The following is an 11041-nucleotide window of genomic DNA, read 5'->3' as shown; positions in this document are numbered from 1 at the left end:
TGTTTCTCATTTAATTTTTCGTTACAAAATAATGATTGATATTTCCTGATACAAATAAAAAGTAGATTTGTAAAATAGGTTTTTTGCAGGAAATAAAAAAAAATCACAGCTCACCACCTTATAAAAAAGGAAATATCGAACATAAACTAAATGGATGGCATTGACCTCTTATAAGACTGTAGGCCGCAGCCAATAGGACTTTAGTACAGCAAATAAGGTATCGTCTGGTCTCCTTTTTGACAAGACATATAAACAAAAAATGTTCCGGGGTAAAACGATGGAACTTATGTTTTTTGTGCGGTTTTAGATAGTGCTGGTTCAAAACCCACTTTAATTAAATACGCTCACGAGATTACAGCGTTGAAAGCAATCCAAAAAATCATATAAACTCTTGGTGAGGAACAGAGTGGAATAGATAATTATAGATAATTACGAAGAAAATGGAAGGCTTAGTGCGTTTATTAAAAGCTTATTCTTCCTACTACAAATTGTCAAAAGGTCCTTAGGCAATTTTAGGTTTAATTTAATTAACTTTACATTAGCAATAATTTTGCCGGATGAAAGCAATGTTAGCAATGTTCATGTATCCTAGTTCATGACTGCAGGTCTTTCAATAACTGTCGCGAAACTATCTAACTGTATTAAATATTCATCACTGTACATTACCTGTTTGGGAAAATGACATGCACTTATAACTTTTGTGTCCATGTTATATATATGAATATCAGTTCGGGCAATATAAACAGGCGAATTGAAGAATGTCTTGTCTTAGTCTTGCTTAAGACATCATTTCGATTGTTCTAGAAATTCAAGTTGAATGTATAAATTTTATGACTTTCTCAAAGAAATTATTTTTCGTTTAGCATTGTTTATTTACGCGATGATAAATTGCAACACAGCTTACAATTCAACTTTGAAGCGAAGTGTTGAAAGACAACATTTCGACGCATGTTTAATAAGTTTCAATTAAAACAGTAATTATCTTAACATGACGACGTTTTATGTTATCTTAACAGAGCTGCACAGTATGCTTAACTATATTCCGGAATATTTCTACATCATCAAAACGTCGGTGCCACTTTGGCGCCAATTTATCACATTCGTCGTATCACGCTAGACATACTGACCATGAAATGGTATAATGAGCGTTCGATCATACAGATTTTGGTAACACTCTGTGACAAGGAATTTCTGGGATATCATGAAGCAATGTATCAACCTAATTGTCGTAAATCAGAATGTCTCAGCCTGATTGCTAAACGGTGTAGCGGATGTATTTTATATGTATCTGCTATCGATCAGCAATGTTAAAAGCATACTATATTTTCAATGTATATTTCCTTTATACACTCATGTTTATCAGAAAACAAATATAATTAATACTTGCTAATTTTATGCTTTTTGTCATTTTCTTTTAAAGATGACCAACCCGATAATTCAAATACATGCTTACCACCATAATCAGAACTTTTGTCCAAGTCAATTGGAAGTCATGTGTCATCACGCCCATTTTTTCTCAGAGAAAATCTATTTTACACGTTGATACAGATAAACTTTGCATGATATATTGGGAAGGAAACATCTCTGGAATAGAATAGGTCCTAATTGCTGTAATTCTATCGCGTTCAGCTCATGGCGATGCGGGTTCACGTAGAACTAACTACTATACTTGAAAACTGGTAGCATTAATTGCTTGTTATGCAGGTGCACCTTGAACATTGTTTCTATACGCTGCCAATGTTAAAATGTGAATAATCCGCATTTTCGACAATTAAGACAAAACGCATCACAAAGCTTAACGATTGTAGATTGATAGTATTTTCCAAGTTAGATTTACTTGTTTTTTTTACTGTAAAACATGACCTGAAATAAAGTGGGCTGCCTTCATGGGCTAGAAGTATTCGTTGATACATAATTCAGTAACTTATAGATACACAGATCGATCATATTTTCAATAACACTTATTTAATCATACATCTTTAATTTAAAATCTTTGAAGGCGCATAAAACAATAATAACTTTAAAATATGCTTTGATGTCAGGTTGGTGGTTCATATCCACATGTTATAAAAAGGTTAAAGCAATCAGGATTTATCCTTGAGAAAAAAAAAAACAGTAATAAACTATCATAACAGTACGAGGCAGTATATTTGAGCATATTTCCTAAATTAACTGAAACAAACACAGGTCTTGAAACTCTATGTCATAATATATAATTATATCATGTCAATATTTACTATTATTGCGTCATGTGAAATCTTGCATATGTTTGCAACCTGCTTTAGTTGACCGTCGTGAAGGCAGAATTGATTAGCCATTTAATTAAATAACTTGTCACACATGCCTGTTCTTGTTCAAAGTATAGATTGGAAAACATGTTATAAAATAACGATAATTAAACGACGTTGAACAGACGAGTAGTAGCGATGAAGACTCTTTTGATCGGACATGAACGCCGAACAAGAGCCCTGGCACATTTTTATATTAATTTGTTACAATTTTGATGACGGCTTCATTTTGTATTTCTAATAACGAATGAAATGTTTAATGGTCAGTAGTACTATGCCGTTTATTCATTGGTGTTAGGTAATGGAAAAATGAACAACACGTTTCACATTGAAAACTCCACTTTGTTGTCCTGTTTGCATCGACACTCAAATCAGAGTGAATCAAAAAGGATAATCAATTATTAAAGCGACTGAAGATAAGTAATGATATTATATCTTTCGCTTAAATCATTTTATTCCACAGGAATGTATACATTATTTTTGTTGATATGTTACTAATCGTGTTGTGTTACAATGTTGCCTTCAACTTCAAAACAGAAACAACAAAATATGCCCCTTGCTTTGTTCATATATGACATATTAAAAATATTTTGTTTAAATTCGCCGTACGGCTGCATATTTTAACTGATTATCACTTCGAGTCGCCGACATTGATACCTTAACTGCATATATAACATCAGCGATAATAGCAAACTCAAAAATATGCATACCTTACATACATGGCCTTTGTAGATAAAAACAATCATTCGACTTCAAATTTGCAGGCGTAAACGAGTGTGGAAAGACGTTTAAACTTTAAACACATATGAAACAAGCTCAGAGTAACCAGGAATGAATTGACAAATTCCCCGAATTTTTTTTATAGTATTTCCGTAACCAAAATATTTATAGTGACACTATTATTGAACAATAATACATACACTTATTTTATTGACATAAATTTCGAGTGATCAACGTTCAACTACTTGAAAAATAATGCATTTATGGAAAGATTGTACAACAAGATTGTAACGGTATATTAAATAGGTGAAAACGCAAAAATATTAAATGATTGGTAAATGCTTACAGATTTATTTTGATCTACTATCATTATCATTCATTAGAACCATTGTTTTCTACATATATTCATCCTTTTTGATAAATTAAAACAATTATATCAATTGTGAACAATCTGATTTTGGAGTAATAGTGTATCTTTAAAAACGTCATCTTGCCCAGTACATTCAAGTCAATAACCCTATTACAATCAGACTCATCGGTAACAGATGACAGATAGACGAAAGCTGATATTTTCAACAACTATTTTTGAGATCAAACACAAATCGACGAATCTTCTGCTCCAGTATTTTTAATGTTTTTTTTTCCCCCAATTAATATCCAGGCATTAGTTGTTTATTTGTTTCACCCCTCTATTCTGTACTGAAGTGTTTACCGCTAGGCTGCAAAGCCTGTGGCCCAGATGACATATAAACGAATTATACGGGAACTTTCAAATGAAATATCAAATTTAAAATCATTATCTCCACTATTTAATCTATCTTTAGTTCTGTCGATTTGGAAAGAGGCTTACGTTACACATATATTCAAATCATGTGAGGCAATGTGTTTGCCCGCGTATGGCTTTAAACCGGATTTATGTTTAAACTTTGTGCTACTGAGCTTGTTTCTGTAGTTTTTCGCATAAATATTGCTTGACTTATTCATAAACTAAAATCAATTGGTGAATCGGGAAATCTGATAACTTGTTTCGAGTCTTACCTTTCCGATCGTAACCAAAGCGTTGTTTTCTCAGGTGAACAACCACAGTGTAATCGTATTATTGCCGATGTTCCCCGAGGTTCTATTCTAGGTACCATGTTTTTATACATATTAATGATAATGTTTCTGGTATCAATGCACATATTTGCTATTTGCTGATGATATTAGTATTTACATTAAAGTTGACGATCCAGCTGAGGCAGCAACCTTTTTCAATACTGACTTGTATAAATAACAACCTAGGCATCCCATGGGTAAAAAATCAACCATAAGAAAACAGAAACATCAGAACAATACATAGATTATAGCATCCCCGAGAATGAATGACAGCGTATATTGAAGTTGAAATCTCTTACAAACTATATATGTCTCTTACATTCGACCATTTTTGGTATTTGTCGGTTTCCCCTTTGACAATCGTACTCATTCTGACTGCAAATAATTTTGTGTCGTTGACCCGTATCGCACAAAACACAATATTTTGACATCATACCGCTTTGAAAGGAACACCTTGCAACTAATTTCATTGACGATTTGTAAATGTACAGACATTGACATTTGCCATTTATTTCGCCGTCTTAAATGCCAATGCTACGAACACCGAGAAGGATTATGTCTCGGATATACCTGGAGCAACGACAATTTACTGACATCTTGTGAGGGGTTTGATACTTTATTGGTTCATTGTATTCGGTAAGGAATACAATTAGGTTCTTTGGGAAAGATAAAACGACTCGACATATGACATTAGAGAACTCTTCGTTTCGGTAACAATTCAAAAGCGGTAGCCACAACATCTATTAATAAATAAAGTTTATTAAAATGTATTTTTTTTGTGACAATGTATGCCTCTTGTTTACGCTTCATGATGCTTTAAAAAGTGTTCCTCTTAAAAGGAACAGTTTCAATTTGACTTCCTGCTATTGGACATTGCCTATGTATCATCATTGTATTTATTAGCCAAGACGATTTTGTGCAATAAGTTCGGGGTCAAACCGACTCGTATATTGTTTGCAAATACACTTTTACAATGTTAAAGGCATTATGCAATAATGGTATGGTATCAGAACATTGAAGTTTTTTACCGGATTTGGCATCTCTTGGTTTCTTTTTTAAGCAATAATTCTGTAAAATAAGTCATGTTGTATGATAAAAATTATCACAATTCATCTTATGGAAACTGGAGCTATAACATGGTGTCACATTATTACATTGAATAACGAGTTAAAAGAAAAAAAAAGATTTTGTAACGTAGAGGTGTCTTTAATTTACAAATGTATACGAACAGAACACAATTAACGTTTGACCACACTCATACAAACAAATTTTAGTTCAGCTCTACATACACCGTAACTGAAAGAAATATATATTACGGTTAAAATGGTAAACATATATTTAATATTGCATTCATATCCATCGTCTTCAGTCAACAAGCTTATAGTAATGCGCATGTTATACAAAGAAGTAACAATTTACAACAACACATTGTCACACAAAGTTCCGCTTTTATATGAGTTCTTCAATATTAACACTTAAGAGTTAAGGCGCTTAAAAATATAGAACTCTGAAATTTAATGATATGAACTTGAATAAAACTACATCTACCCTATGATTTCTCTAAATAGCTTAATACCCATGCATTTTAATGCCTCAGGTAAGAGCAGTTTGAAAAAAGCATGTATACCGGAATAGCTCTGCATTTCTGGGATTGTCGGAACCAGACATTCCAATATAAACAGTTTAATGTTCCTCCAACGTCAGTACGTTCTAATGTTGAAAGTCTTAATGGCCAAGAGCATTCAATAAGTGGAAGGAAAATTAACACAAAAGTCATATTCTAGCGGAAAAAAGAAACCGTATATGTAAAAAAACGCGGTTTTTACATTACTCCAACATATCAAGTTTACCAAGATGACTGAATTCTAACAAAATGTCACATGCTTCTGCAATTGTAATTATTATTCTTTTAAAGACATCAATTTCGATAAATTGAATCGGCATTTTTAACACATTTCAGCTAATATTTCTTACAGTATGACTAGGTTGAATAATATTTATTTCTCTTCCTTTAACAAAATGTTACCATGCATCCCACCTTTGTACAAGGGTCGTTATACATGTACCATTTCATATAGTTTATCATTAATCTTGTGATTAAATTTAGGTTCAATCAATAGATCGTACATCTTAGTTCTTTTTATATCACATCGACATATTATGCGTCAAATTTGGGGAACTTAAAAATAGTTAAAGAATCTTCCCAGAAATTGAAACGCGTCTAGTTTTCGAACTTGTTGGAGAAAATTTAAGAATGATTACATAAATACTTATGTAAAAAACTAAACCTTAATCATGACGATTTTATCTTCAAATCATCAGGAACGGACACAATTTTTCTGTGAGAAATGGCATTACAGTAATTATAATAATATAAATCTAAACATAAGTGGTTGTCTGTGTACCTCCGGTTCTCCACACGGAATTGTTTTCACTAGAACGCATAAAAATCTTCTTGTACGACCTCCTGAAGTTTTTGTCCATCAATGAATACACGGCAGGATTACAACAGTACACCACCCAACCAAACATAGTTGTCCAAATGTGGTGAATTGGGTGTTTGAATTCTTTATCTATTACATTTAAAACGAAGTAGGGAAAGGAACTGACGAAAAATATTAGAAATATACACATCATCATTGTTGAAATCCGTATTGCTTTTGACTTTGGAGAGTTGCCCTGCCATCGACGTACACGTTTGAAGTTATTGTAAGCGGTACATGCAATACGAGCGTAGCAATAAACGATAAAAATACATGGTATTATAAAGCCAGCCGTAACCATGACAACTCTGTTGCTTTGGTCAGCCTTTTTGTCAAATGTGCATGAGAGAATCTGGGTCTGAAATTGGAATGCACCCCACACCCCAATTGTAGGAGGTATGGTGAAAAAACAAGGCACCACCCAGCAAACAAGAAGAGAAATTATAAGTTGCCGTACTTTTGACATGTATCTGTACTTGTCGATATAAACAAAATTAAGAAACAAGTACAATGCTATGACAGCTAAATGTGCCATTATCACTCCAGACAGAGTATAGCGAATGCCTCCTGTAACAGAACAAAATATTTTCGGTGTGTTTCTGGATTTCCTATGATAAAATACTGCTTGTATTGACATTATCAACGAGCAGTACAAAAAACCAGCAAAGCTGAGACTGCCTATCAAGACACAGTTCACACAATATCTGAGGCTAGAGAATAATATGGCAAGTACGGTTACTAAATTTCCAAAGCTACCCACTAGACAGAGAATGATGGTGAGGGCTTCCAGAACAATTAGAGCTTTATGTTGAAAGCACCACCATTCAAAACAATGCGTCTCGTTGGAGCTCCCGTCATCAAGATTCTTAACCATTTCTTTCTCGGTGATGACATGTAATTTTGATGTTTAAAAGATGTTATGAATATCATTTGCAAATTTCAGTTCACTTTTGGCTTTCACGGAACCTTTAAAACATATAGGGTTGCAACGAATCCAATCACTTTACACGTCCAATCATTCTGCAATGTTATGGTGAAGTATCCTGTACGTTGAGGAACCAATCCAGAGTAATCAAGGCCTTTTAAATATTTGGCAAATATGTTTGAAATATTCCCATTTGAATGCACTAATTCCGGATGTGTTTTTTTCCAAACCTTTCAGGAAACAAACGAAATTCCCGAAATTCCAGTATCGTTTTAAAACTAGCACAAACGCGGAGTAATTTCAACTAATAATTTAATCAAATTCAGTTCGCGTTCCGTCCTTCTGTGAATACATTCTCCATTTCTTGTCGACCTCGGATGATAACAGCTTCACTTGTCTTGTTCGAGGTAATTCTAAAAAATGCAAAGAAAAAATATTATATTTTATCAATATCAACATCAGCATTTTTGTACATAAAAGTTAAGTCTTCTTTTCAAACTTACTATTCTTTATCAAGAGTATTAATTATTGTCGGAAATTTCATGACATAAAAGAACAGTGTAATTTTTTATTTTAATTTTAAATTCAGCTCAGATATAAAACAGTTTCCTCGACACTTATGATAAATCCCTGGACAAGTACAACAGTTCTCTTAACTCACAAACATCGTATGATTGAACACAACTGTGTGACATCGCTCCGATATGATATGTTTGGGCCCTATTTTGGAAAGTACATTCCGAACAAAAGCACATTTCATTCCTATGGCAACAAAGTATCGCCCTTGCATCTGTACCTCCTTAAAGATATTGGCCTCAAAAAACATCAATTAAAATCGTTTTAGATCTCTTATTGTTAGCCGATACAAAAAGAACACCATCTATTGAATCATTCAATACTATAAATGATCAATGCTTCAATTATGTTCCGCTCGCCGGTGATTTTCATCACGTTTCATACATATATATATATCAGCAATGAAATGACATGATTGTTCTATCATTCACTTCCGTTGCGACTATTTTAAAAAAATAACTAAAAACCACTTGGGGTTATTCTTTGTATTTAATTTCTTCATGTCTTACCAATCGTCATCAATTTACAAAACTAATAAATTCAGCGGTGTCGATATTGATATTATACTTTTTATAGAGGTAACAAAAGCAATTGCCGGTTAAGTAAGAAAGATTAGAAACGAAGATAATTAATACGTATTCATCTCATTCACTCAAAAAAACTTTAATTTGCATGTAAAACAAAGAAGTGACCACAACATTAATGATAAAAAGAAATAAACGTAATGTTTATGGATGGTCTTCTGTCATCGGCCCAGTACTTCTATGGAGAAAACCCCCATTTATTTCATACCCGTTAATCATGGCTGATGATACTTTAAATTGAAAAGAGAAACATCTGAGATTGAATCGGTTATATTTGTCAGTATTGCTTTTTCCTTCAGCAGTTCAGGAAAAGGTGAAATAGATATTCAGTACTTCTGTTAGCAAAAAGTGGCTGATATTTCAGCACACCATGATCAAAAGTGTTAAGGCTGATATGTTTAATTTTGTGATAATTGGTTAATGCTGGGACAAGCAAGAGGTCATTTTCCAAGAAACAAGTTAAAGACCCAAGTATTCTCATTCTCCAATGAAATCGTGGTTTGTAGACCGTCCCATGACAGCTATCCCATCATTTATTGGCAAAGCTATTTTGATGGTCTCTTTGTGGTGTATGTGTGAGTGTGTGGTGTTAATACGTTTGTATTTTATTTTTGTTTAGGCCCTTGCCTTGTGCCCATGAACAGGGTTTTAATTTTGATGTTTGACTGATAGGCTTGTCCTTATTATGTTTTTAGTGCATTATTAATAATGACTTGTGTAAGGTATACTTGTAAAAGGATGATATTAGCTTATTGTAGAAGCATACCGTCAAATCAATTGCATAGTGTAATAATGTTCAGCTGGATTCAAACAGGCAGTTATCATTAATTGGCCTTTTCTGTCATATAGTCATGAATGAATAATCATTGATCTGTATTTCGTTTACACGTTACACTGATTTGCGATATACAACACTTTTATTGGATACTTTTGTGCAAGGAAATGTGATCAATAGTTATTGGCAGTGTCAAAATATTTAGAGCCCCTGAAACGCATTTTGACTAAAGTTTCTTGCCGTCTACTCTAGAATCTGGAGTGAAAAAAGACCCCAAAGACCATTACCAATGGCAATGTTTAGTATTTGTAAGATGTAAGGACGTATGGTATTCACTTATTTTCTATATATATTTATGATTAAAATTTTGACAAATATATGTTCCGTTGATTACAAAATTATGCTAGAACAACATTTGCTGTTCGAAGTTATGTAACATCAATGTCAAAATTTTGCATTATTGCAAGAAGGCACTAACACCTTATATAATCATCTTACTGTTGCTTGGAAGTAATATCCTTGGTCGAATTTACTCCACCAAAAGGTCTGGGGTAGTATTCAACGACTTAAGTTATTCTTTTGGTCGCACATCATTAACTTCATGTCCTGTATTGGTCAGTTTTAATAACACATAATCCGATAAGCTACATCGTTCTTAGATCCAATTATGACAAATTTTGACTACTAGCCCTGAATAGAATTCGAAGGTTGAAGACCCAAGTTCTTTATGTAAACTTATTTATCGAAGGAGTGAACGTGATAAAATTATAAAGGACATTAATTGTAAGCAGATTGAATCGTTTCACTTTCACCTCTCGGAAGGCTTAACGCGGTAATTAATACAACAATGAAATAGCTTTCATTAAATACATTCATTTTATATAATTGAAACCGATTAAATTCCGTCTACAGATTAAACAATCAACCATTATTTGTGATCTAAAAAGGATCAATTATGTTTATATATACATATAAATAATATTAATTGTATCGTGCAAAAGAGACCTTGTCATTCATAGTTTATAAACAATGTATAAATTTAATCATAAACCAATTACATACTTTATTAATATTGTGTTTATTAAGTTTACCAGAATTGATTTTAACAGCCATTCCAGTTTTAGAACACATTTTTTCTCGTGAGGTGCTTATATCCTGTAAATATGTGCCTTCAGCATTCATTCGTTTATTTTGTTACATGTGACCACTGTGCAAAGTCCATCAGTGTGACATGTTCAATAATCGGCATAAACAGTGAGATCAACAATTGAATGTTAAACAGATGTTATCCTACGTTAACTTTTGGAAATATGTTAAGTGTGCGTATGTGTGTGCGTGCGTGTGTGTGTGCGTGTGTGTGTTATGTTTTTGTGCGTGCGTGATTAACTTTTGATATTCTGAAAATATGAAACAATATATATATGTTTTTGATTTATAATGTGTTTGAGATTATCATTCGGTTATTACATTATCTATGTTCAAAATAAATGAGGAAAAAAAAGGTTAATATCATAAGAACTACTTTATTCAAAGATGATTTTGTTTCCTAGTTTTCTTTTTTCAGAAATGCAAAGTAGTTCTTCATTTTGTTTAGC

The 11041-nt window shown here is 32.9% G+C and overlaps 1 protein-coding gene across 4 annotated transcripts; it reads right to left on the bottom strand.

The window, feature by feature from the left end:
- Positions 1-5239: 5239 nt before the first annotated feature.
- LOC128208009 (G-protein coupled receptor moody-like) lies at positions 5240-10663 on the bottom strand. Of its 4 annotated transcripts, none has more exons than XM_052911275.1 (2): positions 10538-10663; positions 5240-7924 (listed from the first exon to the last, which is right to left on the bottom strand). In XM_052911275.1, the coding sequence occupies exon 2, from the start codon at positions 7458-7460 to the stop codon at positions 6483-6485; it is 978 nt and encodes a 325-aa protein (XP_052767235.1). In that variant the 5' UTR covers positions 7461-7924; positions 10538-10663; the 3' UTR covers positions 5240-6482. The 4 variants fall into 4 exon arrangements, with proteins under 4 accessions (XP_052767235.1, XP_052767233.1, XP_052767237.1 ...); XM_052911273.1 differs by lacking the exon at positions 10538-10663 and adding an exon at positions 9945-10175; XM_052911277.1 differs by lacking the exon at positions 10538-10663 and adding an exon at positions 8308-8346.
- Between the last annotated feature and the right edge of the window lie 378 nt (positions 10664-11041).

This window comes from Mya arenaria, chromosome 11 (assembly GCF_026914265.1).
Source record: "Mya arenaria isolate MELC-2E11 chromosome 11, ASM2691426v1".
NCBI classification, from domain to species: Eukaryota; Metazoa; Mollusca; class Bivalvia; order Myida; family Myidae; genus Mya; species Mya arenaria.
The sequence above is the reverse complement of the archived record's forward strand: the minus strand, read 5'-3'. Positions and strand labels throughout refer to the sequence as shown.